The sequence below is a fragment of the Malaya genurostris genome, chromosome 2 (genome assembly GCF_030247185.1).
Source record: "Malaya genurostris strain Urasoe2022 chromosome 2, Malgen_1.1, whole genome shotgun sequence".
Classification (NCBI taxonomy): Eukaryota; Metazoa; Arthropoda; class Insecta; order Diptera; family Culicidae; genus Malaya; species Malaya genurostris.
This window is the reverse complement of record NC_080571.1, coordinates 213,109,568-213,129,245: the sequence shown is the minus strand read 5'-3', so window position 1 is coordinate 213,129,245 and position 19,678 is coordinate 213,109,568. Positions and strand designations below refer to the sequence as shown.

Below are 19,678 nucleotides of genomic sequence, written 5' to 3'. Positions count from 1 at the left end.
TTGTATTTAACATTATCAAACTCGTTCACTTTTCACACCGTCGTCCATTGGTTCAGTAGCGCGGTTGTTGACTTTGTGGGGTTCTTGCCTTCGTCATATAGAAAAATTATACAATCACTGTGAAACCCCATTTTTTAATCAATGACCCGACTTCCGGTACCGGAGTTACAAGGTGATGAGGGCTTGAACTGGTGTAAGGTTCTTGTCTACACAGGGGATGCAAGAAGCGAACATCACACAAAAAGGAAAGCGCACTTCTTCTCAGTGTCGAATAGACCAAATTTGAGTGTGTGCTTGTGGTTAAAGCAGCTGGCACGAGTGAAACACATTCTCTTGGCATGAATCGCTATCACGCGCTCTCGCCTAAATACACCCAAGTGACCACTGGTGTGTGCTAGTAAGCGAACACTCCTGTGATTTAATTTTAAAATTTATAGAAGATAGCGATGACCTTGCTATGACAATCGTTTTCGCAGCAAGGAAAAACTAAATTTTAACGAGAAATTGAACTTTTGCTGAATATGCGTGCCCCACGCTTTTTTTTTACAAGGTGAAATGCATTTACGCACGGAGTGTGGGACTCTCCACAGGACTACCCAACTGTTGATTGGAACTACCCACTAAAAAACCTTGGATCTCCAACCCTACCTTCCCGGCACCACCGCTAGGTATTACTTCGGGGTGGAAGGCTATTGGTGCTCACAGCACCCTCCCCAGATTTATGCAGAATGGGGATCAGCATCCTGCTCTCGAGGGATCGACCAGTTGGATGACGAGGTCGGTCCAGTGATTCCGGTTGGAGGATAGCTTCCGGTTCACTGGCGCCCTGACGATCCTAGCGGTATTACACCACGATTTACTCGTCTAGTCCCCGACAAAGGATCTAGACTACTCCGACGGAGATTTCCTTGGCGAAGGAGAATCTCCCGACACCGAGTCTCTTACACCACACGGGACACCCGATGGAGTGCCGAGGTCGGTCCCGCGATTCCGGTTGGAGCATGGCTTCCGGTTCGCTGGCACGACTCGAATCGGTGTTGTGGCGGCTACTCGACTAGCTCCCGCCGAAGGATCTAGCCTACACTGACGGAGAGTTCCCCGACGAAGGAGGCCCTCCCGAAACCGACACTTTCGATACCCGTCAACGCCCGACCGAGAGGATGCCTGGGTCGATCCAGTGATTCCGGTTGGAGGATAGCTTACGGTTCACTGGCGCCCCGACGATCCTAGCAGTTTTACGTACTACTCGTCTAGTCCCCGCGTGCCCCACGCTTCTCTCATGCGAACTGTACACCAGAGTCTTCACCGGTGTACACATCTCGAAGAAAATATCTTCATCCACCTCAGAGAATTTCAGAGCTCTGCTCTAGCAATTTCGTGTGATCCAGTGCTAGAGTTGAAATAAAATAAACACTCGCTATCATGATGCGTGCACGCTTTATATAACAGTGGTGTATATGTGTGAAAGAGAAGAGCTCTCGTTGATGTTGTCAGTGCGAGGGGAGAAATTATACTTGTTCTTCGTCACACAGAGGAGATGGACATCTCTGTCTAGAGGTTCATCAAATTTCATTTTTACCGGCCACTTCGAACATAAATAAAAGGGTTTCATAAGTAGTATTAACTTTAGCTTAGCGGTCTATGTAGAACTACAAAATTGTACTAGTTGTTCAATATAAACAGCTAATATACTGATGAATTGAAGGCAAAATGTGAAAAAAATGATAAAATATTCTTGTACTAACTAAGACATCATATTAACTGACAGGGTCTGGTGCTAGTCTTGTATACCATTCTATTCAACTGAAAATGGCGAATTTTCTCGGAGATAACTTCCCAGATTCACATGTCAAGTAAAAATTGATGATGGCAATTAATAAATTATTTTATAGGCCTTTTTATACCAAATTGTGTCCTGTTAACTTCGGTAAACAACTTCATACATCTTAGACCGACAACAAAACATTTCACTTACCGGCAACCAAATTGGAATTTCTAATAAGCGTAATAATTTCTGTTTCGAACAGACCCTCGCGAGCTGCTAACAACAGAGAGATGATAAACCGGGTGACGGTGCCGGTAAATTTTTCCTCTAATATGATGAATACTTTTTCACTAATGTACGACACCGACGTGTCTGTCAAGTCCGTAACTCCTAACCAGGCAAGCCACCAGAGAATCTGCAATGAAGAATGACGTTTAGAATTTGTTATAAGAGAATGACCAGGCAGCTATGCCATGTAGTACCTTCGCCTGAACGGAAATTTTCTCGTTCGACTTTTTCCAACTATCAGGTAACTGTAGAGCGCCATTCGCCGAGTAAATGTCCCCTCCGCCAAAGCATAGAACATCCTCCCACTGTTCCTGAGTGAACGGTGTCAACTGGAGGAAACATCCGTCATCACCAATCTTTTCCTTCAACTGTTTCAACACTGAATCTTCGGAATTCAGCTGACTAAGGTCTTGACTGGTACAAGTGGATGTGACGGTCAGCACTAATTTCACATTCTCCAACAACTCAAACGGTAGCCATCCAAGATCATCGAAGTCTCGTAGACTATCCACTGAATCGATCAGAATTGTTATTTGTTGTTTGGTGCTATCAAGCAGTTGTTTCAGTGTTTCCGAGTAAGATTCAATCGTCTATTCAGCGCAAATATTTGAAAAGAATGAATAAATAAAATCCAACAAATTGACCTAAACTGTCTACTTACGTGGTAACATCGAGTAGGTTCCCCTTTCACTAGCACTGAAATTTGTTCCGTAATCGATCCTAAGAGAGCGGTTACATCCGAGCTCGACGTGGTCAAGTTGGCATATCTAAGAAGATAGATTCATTAAAAGTGAATTCACCAAAAACCAAAGTCATGATTTACCTCAGTACTAGATTGGAATCCGGCAGCCATGTGTGAACACTTTGGGAAATCTTCGCTACGAGTACGCTCTTGCCAGCACCGGTTTTCCCATAGATAACCAGGGGTTTCCGACGACTGCTCACTAGATACTCCTTCACCTTATCGGTAACGGTGAAATTGGCGCAGTTTTCATTCAGAACACGTGAGTGTCGATTCACTTCTTCCACTTCACTCAACAGGCGCCGATCTACACCGTACGTACAGAAGGGAATCGAATATTTGGTGGTGTGCTCATCAACTATCAGATCGATTTCCGACGACAGACAGTTCTCTAGCTGAGTGGCAAACTGTTCCTGTTGTGAAGCTGCAGTGGGAGGAATGCGTAGAATGTGCTTTTCGGCAAGATGGTTCTGTAAAACATAAGTCATTCAGTTGTAATAACTTTTAACTACCATGGCTACAACAATATAAATCAACCAATTTCAAAACTAAATTCAAATTTACTTTCAACTCGGTTTGAATATTCCCTAGTCTTCGAATCAGTTCCGCATCGACGGATGAGGCATCTTCCGGCACCTTTAATGGAGCGATCGAATTCTGAATCCAGATGCATCGCTTGGATAACTCCTGGTTGATGAGAACGGTGTTGTTGATTTCCTACAAGTAAACAAAAAAATCTCTAGTGTTGTCATTATAAAACGAAACTCAACCAAATACCTGCTCAACGACCGTTGTTAAATAGGAGTCCCGTAGTTCTTTCGGGAATATGTCTATTAAGCTTTTCAACAGTCTTGATAGCTCTTTCTCCGATGCTTCAGCAGTGAGATTCTACAACAACAAAAAATCGGCGATATAGGAAAATAACAGCAATAAAAATGCTAAGTTGAATCACTAACCGAATTATTAGTCACATTCAACCGGTAGCACGCTGGCTGTGATTTATCGTCTAGAGTATACCACTTCTCCAGAATGGCACGATCCTCCGGCGCATTTACCGCTGTTTGCAGGACCATTGCGAAATCCTGACTCTCGATCGTTAGTGGCAGCAATGGATCACCTAGCGTTGAGCTCAGAAACAGAACCGGTATGAGATACGAATCGCTCGATTGACGTGCAATCTCCGCCAGACAATTTGCTGCCAAATCATGTCCGCCTTGAGCTTCCAGTGGCCCTCCGAGCCACTTATTCACATCGAGACTGCTGCCTTTCACCTGCAGAACGTGCAGATCTGATACATGCAACTCAAACCCTCGGCTCTGGCATCTTCGATTCAACTTTTTGTAAACTTCTCGTAGAACAGTTTTTTCCGTCTGGTATCCTGGCGGCGTGAAAGAAAGCGAATATTTGTTCAAAAAAAGCGAGTTTGATAGAAAAAATTATACTGGTAACATTGGATAAAGCAATTAAAAGAAAGTTGAGGCACTAAAAATATATGTGTTTTAGTTTAATTCATAATATCTCGAAAATATTGTGTCAAAATTTAAAAAAAAAAATTGACGAAGCTACGAGCATTTCTATACCAGTCGAGTTTCAATACCCATCCGACCCGAGATGATTTTGTCAGTATAGAGTACAAAATTTGATGTAGCAGTAAATATTGTATCAAGCAAACGTACAGCTTTGAAGGCTTTTTCCGTTTTAGGGAGGTTTTCTACACAAATGGTCCGAAAAAATAAGAGTTGTGGTCCCATACAAAATTCCTGAATATTATCTGGATTCTACTTCCGGTCCTGGAAATATGGGGTAAATTGTGCAAAAAATTGATAAAATAAGTGCATTGCTTTTCTCGGAAGTGGCACAACCGATTTTCACAAACTAAGATTCAAACGAATGGTTATATGATCCTTTACAAAACTTCTGAATTTCATCGGGATTCGACTTCTCGTTCCATAATTATAGAGTGATTATTGTAAAAGTTCTAATTTCAAATTACTAACTCACTTTTCCCAAAGATGGCGTGAGCGATTTTTACGAACTTAGATTTAAATGAAAGCACCGGAAATAGCATATTTTCCCAAATGGATCTCACTCACTTTTCTTAGCGATGGTTTGAGCGATTTTCACAAATTTGGATTCAAATAAAAGGTCTTGTGGTCCCATACGGAATTTCTGAATTTCATCCGGATCCGACTCCTGGTTCCGGAAGTATAGGGTACAGTGTGTTGAAAATTTTATACCGTCACATGTTAAATTAAAATTTAATTTAAAAACTCTATACCGTACCATTTTGAAGAATACAACAGTATATATGATAGTATGATTGATATGAGAAACATGTAAAATTCATAATTTTTTCTGTGGCATTTTCGATACACTCCTTAATTCATAAAGACCTAATTTGTCAAATGACGGAAAATTTCATTTGTAATGACTTAATGTTAAATTAGCTTGAATTTTACTGTTTTCGACAGTAACTTGCATTCTGCTAGCAGGTGCGAGTGTATGAATTTAAATGCACCTTTTACCAGCCTAGCAGATGTGTGCTTCTGTGGTTCAGTCGAATAACGAACGTACTTTGCGATCTAATGATTCTCGGTTCAAGTCGCGGCGGTTGCTATCAGTATTCGTTTTTGCCTTTCTCATATAGAAAGGTTATGCAATCACTGTGAAAACCGACTTTTGAACCGAGGCTCGGAGGGCTGAATGTCATATACCATTCGACTCAGATCGTCGAGCACGCAAAATGTCTATGTGTATGTGTATGTGCGTATGTGTGTATGTAACGTTTTTTGCACTAACTTTTCTCAGAGATGGCTGAACCGATTTTCACAAACTTAGATTCAAATGAAAGGTTTTATGGTCCCATACAAAATTCCTGAATATTATTTGGATCCGACTTCCGGTTCCGGAATTATGGAATAAAATGTGCAAAAAATTGTGAAAATAAATGCACTAATTTTTCTCAGAGATGGCTGAACCGATTTTCACAAACTTAAATTCAACTGAAAGGTCTTGAGGTCCCATAAAAAATTCCTGAATATTTTTTGAGTCCGATTTCCGGTTCGGGAGTTATGGGATAAAATGTGCAAAAAAGAAAATATGTGTTCCAACTTTTCACATAGATGGCGCTATCGATTTTCACAAACTTAGGTTCAAATGAAAGGTCCTGTGGTCCCATGCGTAATTCCTGTATTTCATGCGGATCCGACTTCCGGATACGGAAACATGAGTAAAGTGAGTTAAAAATTGTATACCATCACTTAAAATGGGGAAAAAAATTAAAGAAATTTCTAAATCGACCTCAAATCTTTTCCAATTGATATTTTTTATCAGTAGACGGTCAAACAAACCGATTTCGGTTATTCTTTTGAGAGTCGAAGAAAATTATCTTTAAGAATACCACAGTATTACATATGATAGTATGGTTGATATGAGAAAGGCATGATTACACCACTAGGTGGAATAAAACAGGTTTTTTTTTAATTCAATGAATTTCAAGTCATGAAATTTTAGCCACAATATTAAATGTTCTTCCCCGCCAATTTGTGTGAGCTGCTCCACTCCATTTATGTGCATCTAATAAGATGTAAAATCACAGGGGTCGTCAAATGGTGAGATAACTAAGTCCTCACAAGTCCCTATCTCATGCCTCCCCGAGCGTCTATGATGACATTTGGTCAATAGAACGGCGTCGACTGGGTGCTATCGCCTTCTGCGTTAGTAGAAGAATGAGAGGGTGCGAAATGGCTTGTAGGTTGAAGCCCATCCTAAAGTGCAATGTTTATCATAGTATATTGTAACATATAATTCTGTCGTTTATTACATCATGTATTATTAGTATTATTTTTATTATGAGAAGAGCGTAACTTACACTGCGACATTACTGTTATATTATATCATAGCATATTGTTTCATATATTATCGTCCTACACTATTTTATGTTATTATGGTATTATACTGCATTGCATCATAGCATATTATATTATATAATTATATTATATTTTATTATATTATATTATATTGTATTCTACTATATTATGTTATATTGTATTGCATTATGTTGTATTATATTATATTATATTATATTATATTATATTATATTATATTATATTATATTATATTATATTATATTATAGGGTTTATTATGAGTAGTACTACGTACCTCTGCGCAAAATATAAATTTGTTTTCCTTATAAGTTATCATTTTTAAAGTAATCTTTTAACTAACTATCAAGGTCGTCATAAGGTGAGCTTGGTCCTCACTGGTTCCTGTTTCATGCCTACACGTGTGTCTGTGGTGACAATTGGTCGATGGAATGCGTTGTAGGCAGAATGAGAGGATGAGAAATGACATATAAATTCAAGTAATATAATATCATAGCATATCGCAACATATCATTTTATTCATTCTATTATTTATTATATAATTCATTGTACTATATTAGATTCGTTTTTTATTATTATTTTCATTATTATATTTACTGCTATTATTATTAATTTGTCATCAATAATAATAACATATATTATTTTTATAGATGTGGATATTATTATTGTTATTAGAAGAGAAATATTCTACTTCCTGCAGTATTGCGAAGATAGAAGAGCATAACTGACACTCTACACTAAATGTTATTTTATATATTGTTTTATGATATATTATATTATATTGTATGACATTGTATTATATTATATTAAATTAAAATATATTATATTATATTATGTTATATTGTATTATTTTGTAATCTATTATATCTTTTCATGTTATATTAATTTCATTACATTATGTTTCATTGTATTTTTCAATATAAAACATTTTGCACGGGGTCGTAAAGGGTAGGGAGCATCAGGGCATCGGACGAATTGACGACTGGACGAGGGATTGTGGATAGCCAGCCCAAGTCACTTGAAGGAAACTTGTTTCCTTCTGAAGGTTTGAAATGAGTCTGACGCGCCCTTCTCAAACAAACCATCAGGCGGGTTCAAGCATGTATAGCGAAATGCTTCATTCATGCACTGGATATTATGGTTGGAAGAGCATCTTTTATTCCCGCGGAATACGAGTAAGTAACTCTACTTACATATCCGCCCAACCCTTTTTGTTCGCTTTTCGGTAACAGCTATAGTAAGAAAGTGAATGGATGAGTCATATCGGGGCTACTGTAAGTCTACCCGCATCCACTGGCAAGTCCTTGAACTGATGGTGGCTTCACTTCACATCACATCACATCACATCACATCACATCTAATAAGATGTAAAATCACAGGGTCTTTTCGAAGTGTGTTGGTGGCAATGGTGGTGGTGATGGTCCTAGAATCACTGATTAACCGTAAGTTACATCATTTGTACCATGTTTCTAAATCCTTAAATTTGGTTACATTTTGTGTTTCAGGATATTGAAACCGGAAATTATACACTCAAAAAAAATCACTTACGTTTTATGGGATTATTCACGTAACCGTATTGTATTATTCTTTCTTGATATTGAACGTGATGTCTATAAATAATATCTGCTAGCCCTCTACAAGTTATGTCCCAAGTAATACATGTAACTTATTCATAAAAAATAAAAACAAAACAGATGCTGCATAATGGTCGCATTACAAACACGACGAAACAAGTCGTATTATGATGGCGACAATGGAGTCAAAATAATGTTACGAATTGATATCTCATCATACTAAGTTACAATAAGTTCCAACGTAACTTTTCGGTAATCCAACTTTTACGACGTGCTCGCATTGACTGTTTTTAGTCGCCAACTGGTTACCGTAACAAAATATGACAATGAAAAAGTGACACACTATAAGACAAAGTTAAGTAATGATTTCATATCGGTTACCGTATTCGTTGTGATGCAACAGAGAAATACAATTACAGTGTCGGCTGAAAGCTTCCGTACATTATCCCGGTCAAAAATATTAAATCAATAAGTAGAATAAGTAGATAATTCCTTCAGTTTAAAAAATTTGCCAAAGTTAAATATGCGCTTAAACACAAATTATTTGCCGGTACATGTGCGAAGCACACTTGTTTCGTCTTGGGAAGTACATTCGCACTACCAGAGAGAGTATTTCTACACTTTGTCACGGCAGTTTATGGATGAAAAAACTTATTCCAATGGATACCATTATGACCAGGGAATGAAAAATTCATTAAATTTTAAAAAAGTGCAATTTTTTAATATTGCGATTGGTCAACTGTTTTATCTTTGGTATATGAAAAACTAATATTAATCACAAAAAAGTTCTAGCTGAACACATTTCGACTTTTTAGCTATAAATTTCATATGACGGGAATAAAAATATGAATATTATTTTGCAAGCCGATGTTCTGAAACCCAAAATATCGAAGGCGCGCACGTTTTCAATAAGTACAATGATCAACTTCACCATAAATATCGAATAGCACTTAGATTTTGAGTAGATATAGTGAGTTAAACGAATATTTAATTCTATATTTTAGCCAATTTTTGGTCGTATATGTTGAATGGGAAAAACATCAACAAATTGTAACCTGACACAAACTTATATTTTCTGTTTCATTGTGACTGATTTGCGCGCTGAATCAAATTAAATATTCTTTACTGAGAATTTGTTTGGCAACCCTTGATAAGTCTCACAAGCTCCGCCTCTTGCGCTTTTCAGGTTACATAGCAGTTATAATGCACGTTGCAAAGTCTTCAACTTGTTCCATGAATTTGTGTCATATAAGTTATTGTCATTGAAGTGTAATAACGTGTGCTACTTGGGGTGATTCACACACAACCTTGAAATGATAAATCACGTACTAGGAGTGTAAGTGATCTTCCGGTATGAAGAAATAAGGTCTTCAATATGGCTGAAATCTTACTGACAGATTCGAACGTTTTACATTCTTTGTTGGAAGTTTTTACAAGCACTGTTCAAAATTCAAGTAATACGCCAATCCAAATTTACTTCTTTTCGATGTTAGAATATTATGTTGGCTTGTTACAACTTCTAACGCTTACAACAGGAAACCTTCAGGAGTATTCAGAGTTTTCAATTCAGAATCGATTCGGCATACAGGAATATCACAAATCTGAGGAGCAAAAATTTCCAAAAAATAATAAAAAATTGGAATTTTGGCTTACCTCTGGACGCTCTCTTTCGATTAAACCAATTATTCTAAAAGAAACAAACAAAGCGAAATCCTCAACTCTTTTTTTTTTGTAAAGGGTGATTTTTTAAGAGCTTGAGAACTTTTTTAAACAATAAAACGCATACAATTTGCAAAATCTCATCGGTTCTTTATTTTAAACGTTAGATTGGTACATGACATTTACTTTTTGAAGATAATTTCATTTAAATGTTGACCGCGGCTGCGTCTTAGGTGGTCCATTCGGAAAGTCCAATTTTGGGCAACTTTTTCGAGCATTTCGGCCGGAATAGCCCGAATTTCTTCGGAAATGTTGTCTTCCAAAGCTGGAATAGTTACTGGCTTATTTCTGTAGACTTTAGACTTGACGTAGCCCCACAAAAAATAGTCTAAAGGCGTCAAATCGCATGATCTTGGTGGCCAACTTACCGGTCCATTTCTTGAGATGAATTGTTCTCCGAAGTTTTCCCTCAAAATGGCCATAGAATCGCGAGCTGTGTGGCATGTAGCGCCATCTTGTTGAAACCACATGTCTACCAAGTTCAGTTCTTCCATTTTTGGCAACAAAAAGTTTGTTAGCATCTAACGATAGCGATCGCCATTCACTGTAACGTTGCGTCCAACAGCATCTTTGAAAAAATACGGTCCAATGATTCCACCAGCGTACAAACCACACCAAACAGTGCATTTTTCGGGATGCATGGGCAGTTCTTGAACGGCTTCTGGTTGCTCTTCACTCCAAATGCGGCAATTTTGCTTATTTACGTAGCCATTCAACCAGAAATGAGCCTCATCGCTGAACAAAATTTGTCGATAAAAAAGCGGATTTTCCGAATGGACCACCTAAGACGCAGCCGCGGTCAACATTTAAATGAAATTATCTTCAAAAAGTAAATGTCATGTACCAATCTAACGTTTAAAATAAAGAACCGATGAGATTTTGCAAATTTTATGCGTTTTATTGTTTAAAAAAGTTCTCAAGCTCTTAAAAAATCACCCTTTATATGAAGTTCAAGCTAAACAGGGTACTATTTTTGAATCAGTTGCATAAAACCTGATTTGATATTTAATCAATTTTGGTCACAGCATGTATGTAAATATTAGAGTGCCTATAACCAGCGTGACGACAGCTATTTGTTTGGAATGACAGCTTTGTTCGAAACGAGCAAACGACCTGTTAAATACAATGTAAAGCTAACGAAACTTCCAATATTTTGATTTAAATGTTTTTAGTTTTTTTTTTCATTTTACTCTGGTTGTAGGCACTCTAGTAAATATTATTTACAATTTTCATTGACATCACTGCACCACCGGTAGGATATTACTGTACTACCGGCTGTTAACATTTCATATACATCGTGAAATATGCAATTCCGACGCATACATCTTTTCAAATAACCTTTTATTTGTGGACCTTTTAACCAACTGGTCATTCGGCTCCGTCGAATAAACTTGAATCCATTGAATTTTTTTCTTCCTTTCTTCCGGGCGCACATCTTGTTAAGTGACTATGATTTGTCTCTACCTCAGCACCGTGTTTAACAAAAATCACTCACCGGTAACAGACATTCGTGCCTGTGCCATGATTCTGTTTCTTCATAACGGTTAAAAACTCGTGCTCATGTGTGCTCGTAGCCGATGGACTCACTTGTGTTTTCAAAACCAAGCTTCGGTGTTGGTTTTTGTTTTCTTTACCGTTGGTACGAAATCGAACACCGCACGCTGTGTTCTTCGTTCTTAGAAGCGGTGCTGTGTTATCTTCTTCCGTTCCATCTGTATTTCCGGAACAGGAAGTTGGATCCAGATGAAATTCAGAAGTTTTCTATGGGACCATGAGACTTTTCATTTGAACCTAAGTTTGTGAAAATTGGCTCAGCCATCTCCGACAAAAGTTACATACGTTACATACACGTATGAATGGTATATGACACTCGATCTTCCGGTCCTTGGTTTAAAAGTTGGTTTTCACGGTGATTACATAACCTTTCCATATGAGAAAAGCAAAACAGCCCTTACTTTTCAAATATGCCTGGTATTGGAATTATAGAATTTAATATATTCTATGTATATCGGACAGATAAAACGTTGAAAGTGCCAAAATAGTAATAGTAATTACATCTATTCTTCGTTAACCTCACGAGATCCCAATAATCACGCAAGATTGCATTGAATATTTTACATCACAGAAGGTTCAAAACTCCGAGCTGTAGGCAAATACACATATCATGTTTCACAGTGTCCCATCGTACAATAGTTAGGAAAACAACAATTAAAGGAAACTGCAACCAAACCTACCATCATCGGCCGCCAATATGTACAACACTATTTTTTTATACTTGTCCGTACGGCGACTTGTGGTCGGCTTTCCATATAACGGTGTTAAATTGTGTGGCAGATGCTGTTGCACTACTGGGATATCACACGGAGGTGACGCAGCCATAGGACTGTTAGAATTCGAATCTGCGGAGAAAAAAATAAAAGAGAAAACATACAGCAATGAGTGAATATGATATGGTTTCATGTATTGATTGTATAGGAAAACAAGAATTGCCCGCATTCAACGATGCAGTAAAAATACCACTTTTTATTGTAAATTCCACTCAGCATAATAGACTGAACCAACGAAGTAAAAGCATTCTACAAATTGAACAATTGACAAAGTCAACATAGAAACGGAACTGGTTTAATTTGAATACATCAGCATACATCCTAATGCATCCCTCATACATGCTTTTGTTATGAGAACGATGCATCCTTAAAAAAATCATTTGCATGAACTTTCGTCATTTCATCATTCACATGACACATTCGTTCGAAAACGGTTAGAGATGGTAGATCAAGCAAATGATAGTAGAATCAAAAATTTCCCGTCGGTCGGTTGGCTCCAACGCAAATGCTTATTTACCTCAACTTTGCTCGAAATTTCGAAGACAACAGTTTTTCATCAAAATGAGATTTGTGCGCTTTGTGTCTGTCTTTCTCATGTAAAAGACAAAATGACAGTATGCGTTTAAGGAATAACAAGGATCAGACGATGTCTACAAGAAGCCAAGTGAAATAACGTTTTACTAGCTCGAAACATTACTGAAAATTGCAATTTATCGAAAATTATTATCTCGGAAGAAGCATCTTTTATGGGATCCGATTGAAGCGTGCCTGGTTGGAAAACCATATCGTTTTCGTTCGGTGCACTATCAAAATAGAGTAAAATTTATATATTTTTTACTTCCTTGAGTTGACGGTACTTAGACTGTTGTTCAGACAAATCTTTCAGCCGAATTGCAATGTTCAGTGTTGAGCCTCACTGCTCATACTCGCATATCTGTCTTATATGGAGTCTCGTTATTTTTGAGTAGGCTTGACGAATAAAGTCATCTCTTACCGTACTCTCAGGAATTTCTGTAATAATTGAAACTGAAATCAGTTCAGTTTAAAATCTGGACACATAACTAACGGGTATTTTTTTTTAGTAGGTTTGTTTCTCCAATAAGAATTACTCTATTGTCTGAAAGTTATTTTGACAGAGTGAACGCGGCTCTACTCAGTATTGTTTGGCAAATCATCATGAATAGGTCAACTCCAGAACAACGCTTACAAAACATTACAATTTAATTTCAAAATCAGTGTTTACTGTTTATAGCGCAAAATACTCTTCAGTAATGAGCCAGGGTGCAAAAACTCGCTCATGAGGTTCGATTTTTCTATTCATCAGCTCACCTCATGATTTACGATGCAATCCGTAAAATGATGGTAAAGATGAAACTCATCGCTGATCTAAACAAACACACTCACCTATACAGAGCACCACTGACATCAAATTATGATGGTATTGATGGTTCTCAGTTTTGATTTCATAGCATCTAACTGTCATTTCTAGACAGCGTCATATAAGAAACTCATTCAATGTGTTGATGTACAAACACATCAAATCATAACTCACAAATCGTCTCTCAGTGGGTTCTAATATTTGATGTGCACTCAGCGCTCATCTGATGATTGCTTGACACTATGATGTTGAGACGATGTTTTCTCTACACAAATGGTTACCAAGTTTCTCAACTCGCTCAGTGAAGCTTCAAAAACCGATTTGCAGGTGAGCTGAACTCAGTGATGATGAAGTACGGAGTTGATTATTGCCAGCCCTGGTGATGAGACGCACTTTTAGTTGAATGGATACGTCAACAAGCAAAATTGCCATATTTGGAGCAAAGATAATCCACACAATGCGCTGTTTGATGCGGTCTATGGGCTGGAATGAACGGTCTTTTTTTCAGGAAAGACGACGCATTGCCGCGAATGGAAATCTATACAGAACCATGATCAAAGAATTTTCATTGCCATATCTTCAAGATGTGCACGAAATGTGGTTTCAATAAATGGCGCCACTTGTCATACTGCGACCGAAACAATCGGCTTATTGAAAGAACATTTCAACGATAACATTATTTCGAGAAATGGATAGGTTAATAATCGATTATTTTTTGTGACGTACTTACTTACTTACTTACGTACTTATGAAAAAAAATCTCCGTATGAAAAATTAAATAAAAAATGGATGATTTTTCAGAATTTCTTATATCAGCAGCAATAGTAGAATAGTAGTGATTAGTATTACTTTCTCTAGTGTAAACTACTATCAAGAATGGAATATCTTCAGAAATCTGTCAAATTGTGATAGATTAAATAACAACCAGTGCCATGTAAACATCTCAAGTACCAAAATGTACTTTACTTACTGCTCCCGGGTATTTGAAAAATTGTATTGATCTAAGCAGTGTTGGTGATTGCCGAAAATTTGACAGAAGCTGCTATATTGCTATCTATATTTTATACAACATTTTCAATCCGGTAGAAGATGCTACAAGAACTCGAGTCTTTCAATGCATGAACCGCGAGAGAATTTTTCTACATTCCTTCGCTCCACATCATGAGTATTTCACGGCCCTTAAAAAAATTACAGTCTGATAATGATCGTTGCTGTGTGGAATTTCCCAAGAGAAAATCGCAAGTTGACAGTTATCGCAGAAAATCGAGTCGATGATTCAACTTGATGATTCTCATACTAGGTTGCAATATTTCAAAACCCTTGTGTGGAGCATTCACATACATTTTCATAGACACAACCTATACAAAGATTATATGCACATAGTTAGAATAAGCGGCAATAGTAAAATGATTCTATCGCAATTATCAACTCGACCGTTTGTGGCTTCAGAGAAGATCCCCACAGCAGCGTGCTAACCTTTGATTCTCAGAAATGTCATCGAGAGAAATTCGCTCTCGCACTGGTGTCGATTCTATGTTAAATGTGCCCTGCCGGGTTTTTGTTGTTGCGATGATTTCCAACTCTCTTTGATGGCACTGATTCAATCGTTGAAGAGTTGCCAGTGAACGTTCTTGATACGATAAAAGCCATCCTTGGATCTAAGTATAATGTTTCTTTCTAATTAAACATTAGTTTTCGCACAATGAATTAAGTTCTACATTACCATCTCAAAGCAAAAATTTTTCTACGACTTCTGTAAACATTTTTCAAAAGAACATCTCTAAGCGAGCAGCGCCTCTGCCTTTCATTTCAACGTCAATTGACGCTGATTCTTGTTTCGAAGGAATGCACTAACTGACATTGATGTTAACTTGATTAGTGTCTTTTCAAAAATGAAGTGCACAATTGATTTCCTACATCTTTTTTTAAAACCAACACCTTCCAAGATACAGTGATTTGAAGCAAGTGAAAGCAAAAAAAATCATTCTCCCTTTCTAAAAACCATTCTTAAGTCGAATCGATTCCTATATACTTTCTAAATAAATATTTTACCATACTAAAGATGTGTACAAAGGTTCATCCAAATCAAAGAAATTTGATCATAACTATGCAACCCTTTCTGATGTTGATTTTTCTAGAGTAAAACATCAATTTTTATTTTTCTATTTTCGAAACAAATCAATGAAAAAGTAAAAAAAAGGAAACACTGCAAAACGTTAAATATAATGTTCGGATTCTGAGTAGACCAATCTTTTTATGCCCCACGATAATCCTAATAATCCTGTATTACCCCTTAAAAGTTTCTCAACGACCACAAAATTTTAACGTACAGAGTCAATTACTCACCTGACAGTGTTATAGATTGCACATTTTGCAATGATTTCAGCTGAGCTTTATTGGCATCTGCTGGATTGCCTCCGTTTGTATTAGATACCGGACCGGTTCCAGATCCATCGGATATTGGTTCAGGAGCTGCTAATGGAGCTTCCTTTGAATCGTTGGATTTGTTTTTGCTCTTGTCAACTAGCTGATATGAGGGAGATCTGAAATTGGTTCAACAACAAAAATCGATAAATAAAATGTGATTTTATTTTTTTATAAATTTGGTAGAAAAACAACTAACAAAATCACAACAACCAAATGCCATATTCTAGCATGATCGACCAAAATTTGTTACACGTTTACTGAACGTATCTTTAAATCTATAAATATCCCAAGTAGCACCTGTAATTTATTCATAAAAAATAAAATAAAACAATTGATGCATAATGGTGGCATAATAGACAAAACGAAACAAGCCTGATTATGATGATGACAACGAAGTCAAAATGATGTTACGAATTCACACCTCATCATACTAAGCTACAAATTACAAAAGTAACTTTTCGGTAACCTAATTCTTACGGCAAATTTGCATTGACTGTGTTTTGTTACAAATAACAGCAAAATCTGACTATTTTAACACCAACAATATCAACAATATGTCGCGATTTTAACACCAACAATATCAACGCACTTTTATCGTCATCAACTTCATCATAAATATCGAATAGAACATTGATTTTAAGTAGATATAATGGGTTTAAACAAGCTTGAATTCTATATTTAAGCATCGAATTCCAATCTATTATCATAAATATTGAATAGAAAAAACATCAACAAACTGTAACATGATAAAAACGCATATTGTTCTGTTTCAATGCGAATGATGTGCATCAAATATTTGTTGAGCAAGTTCTCAACAAGTTTTTGGCAACTCTTGGAAGGTTGCAAAAACTTCGCCTCTTACGGTTTTTAAGTTACATAGCGTTTGTAATGCACGTTGTTAAGTCTTCAACTTGTTCCATAAATTTGTTTCATATAAGTTACCGCCATTGAAGTGTAATAACGTGTGCTAATTGGGATATGATGAGAAGACAATTTGTATTCTCAGAACTTTTCGGAAACTTCTCAAAATTCGAATTGACATTCACCAACAAAGAATTTAGTCAACGGGCGCAATACTTTGTACGCAATATTGAAATGAATTATGTCCCGATCAGCGTTGAGAAAAATTCAAAACTTAGAAAATCGCAACTGAAATTTTTCACGAGTGATTTTCAGACATCATCGATCAATAAAACTCATTGCAGAAAAGTTCGGTACTGATTTTCTGACAACGCGATTCTCATTGAAACTGATTTCACATCAGTTGTGAACATTCTCCTCGATGATATTCAAGAAAAAATATCGCACATTGAATATATATATATATATATATATATATATATATATATATATATATATATATATATATATATATATATATATATATATATATATATATATATATATATATATATATATATATATATATATATATATATATATATATATATATATATATATATATATATATATATATATATATATATATATATATATATGATATGATTATAGAAAAGAAGATTTTTGGGAAATTTATTTCCGTTTTCGTTATATTGTGACTTTTGCAAAACACATAATGAATAAATTCGACAATTAACTAAAACTGAACCTTTCTGAAAATGTTCAATGCGCGTAGGGTGGTTGATAAGTGAATCAATAGTGGTGATGTATTTGAAAATTATTCGGCACTACCGTGGTGGTGGACTAATATCATAAAAAAGCAGCAAGTGCCGTGATTAATAATAGCTATAATAATAATAAAAACGTCGATAAAAACAATTACAAAGCATGTAATGCAGTTGATTAAAAAATATTCGCATATTTAGCTTAAATATAGGGTGATTTTTTAAGAGCTTGAGAACTTTTTTAAACAATAAAACGCATAAAATTTGCAAAATCTCATCGGTTCTTTATTTTAAACGTTAGATTGGTACATGACATTTACTTTTTGAAGATAATTTCATTTAAATGTTGACCGCGGCTGCGTCTTAGGTGGTCCATTCGGAAAGTCCAATTTTGGGCAACTTTTTCGAGCATTTCGGCCGGAATAGCCCGAATTTCTTCGGAAATGTTGTCTTCCAAAGCTGGAATAGTTACTGGCTTATTTCTGTAGACTTTAGACTTGACGTAGCCCCACAAAAAATAGTCTAAAGGCGTCAAATCGCATGATCTTGGTGGCCAACTTACCGGTCCATTTCTTGAGATGAATTGTTCTCCGAAGTTTTCCCTCAAAATGGCCATAGAATCGCGAGCTGTGTGGCATGTAGCGCCATCTTGTTGAAACCACATGTCAACCAAGTTCAGTTCTTCCATTTTTGGCAACAAAAAGTTTGTTAGCATCGAACGATAGCGATCGCCATTCACTGTAACGTTGCGTCCAACAGCATCTTTGAAAAAATACGGTCCAATGATTCCACCAGCGTACAAACCACACCAAACAGTGCATTTTTCGGGATGCATGGGCAGTTCTTGAACGGCTTCTGGTTGCTCTTCACTCCAAATGCGGCAATTTTGCTTATTTACGTAGCCATTCAACCAGAAATGAGCCTCATCGCTGAACAAAATTTGTCGATAAAAAAGCGGACTTTCCGAATGGACCACCTAAGACGCAGCCGCGGTCAACATTTAAATGAAATTATCTTCAAAAAGTAAATGTCATGTACCAATCTAACGTTTAAAATAAAGAACCGATGAGATTTTGCAAATTTTATGCGTTTTATTGTTTAAAAAAGTTCTCAAGCTCTTAAAAAATCACCCTGTATTATACCCAGAAGTAACAGAAGCGCAGACTACCGCTACGTCAATTCAAATGCTGCACCTACTGTGCGTTCGAGACATGCTGACAATGCTGCGCTCCTGTTACTTCTATAAATCAAATTCATGCTAGATAGCCTTTTATTCGGTTCAATCTAAATAGTACAGCATAATCAACGAGCTGGAATTAAGCAGCCTTTCGTCGCTTGTTTCATAGAAGCGTAAGTGCAAACTCAAAAGTCATCAATCAAATAAAAAGAACTTCCGAATAAACTTTGCAACTAATTAGCAACTGAAGTAAATATTTATATATTCTATGTGTTAAAAGGAAAAATTTTTCATATCATACGGTTTGACTTCCGGTTCCGGAATTACAGAATATTGAGTGTATCAGACTTTAATTTCAGAAGTGTGATTTTATAAATGACAACGTAAAAAGGAGCTTCTTCCAGTTTGGAAATTCTGTTGGTTTCAATTCAAATAAAGCGGTTCCGTAAGCACAGGAAAGAGCATTCAAAAGTCTCGATACATAACTTTTATCGATTTCTCAAACAATCTTCTTAATAGCGGTCAAAAACTACAAACCAGAGACCTCGAAACTTTCTCTGAGAGAACTAGGACGATTTTCTCAAGAATGGTTTCATAGATTTCGATTAAATTCCAGCCAAAACCGACTTCTGGTTCCGGAAAAAAAAGGATAATGAATGATTGTTTTTTTGGGGATAACTAATTTTTGTGCAGAAAAGCCACTGAACAAATATTCATCTGTTTTACTGAGTGTGTATTAATTGCAGAAGATACAGCCGTAACGTAACGTAA

The 19,678-nt window shown here is 36.6% G+C and overlaps 1 protein-coding gene across 7 annotated transcripts in view; it reads right to left on the bottom strand.

The window, feature by feature from the left end:
* The window catches only part of LOC131427450 (uncharacterized), a 54,359-nt gene that overhangs the window by 13,315 nt on the left and 21,366 nt on the right, over positions 1–19,678 (bottom strand). For all 7 annotated transcript variants that reach the window (XM_058590639.1, XM_058590642.1, XM_058590645.1 and 4 more), the window contains exons 3-11: positions 16,025–16,221; positions 12,208–12,372; positions 3,752–4,173; positions 3,573–3,683; positions 3,360–3,512; positions 2,877–3,265; positions 2,715–2,820; positions 2,248–2,643; positions 1,976–2,180 (exon numbers count right to left, since the gene is read on the bottom strand). In XM_058590639.1, the coding sequence (XP_058446622.1) occupies positions 1,976–2,180; positions 2,248–2,643; positions 2,715–2,820; positions 2,877–3,265; positions 3,360–3,512; positions 3,573–3,683; positions 3,752–4,173; positions 12,208–12,372; positions 16,025–16,221 (2,144 nt within the window). The remainder of the gene's footprint in view (positions 1–1,975; positions 2,181–2,247; positions 2,644–2,714; positions 2,821–2,876; positions 3,266–3,359; positions 3,513–3,572; positions 3,684–3,751; positions 4,174–12,207; positions 12,373–16,024; positions 16,222–19,678) is intronic.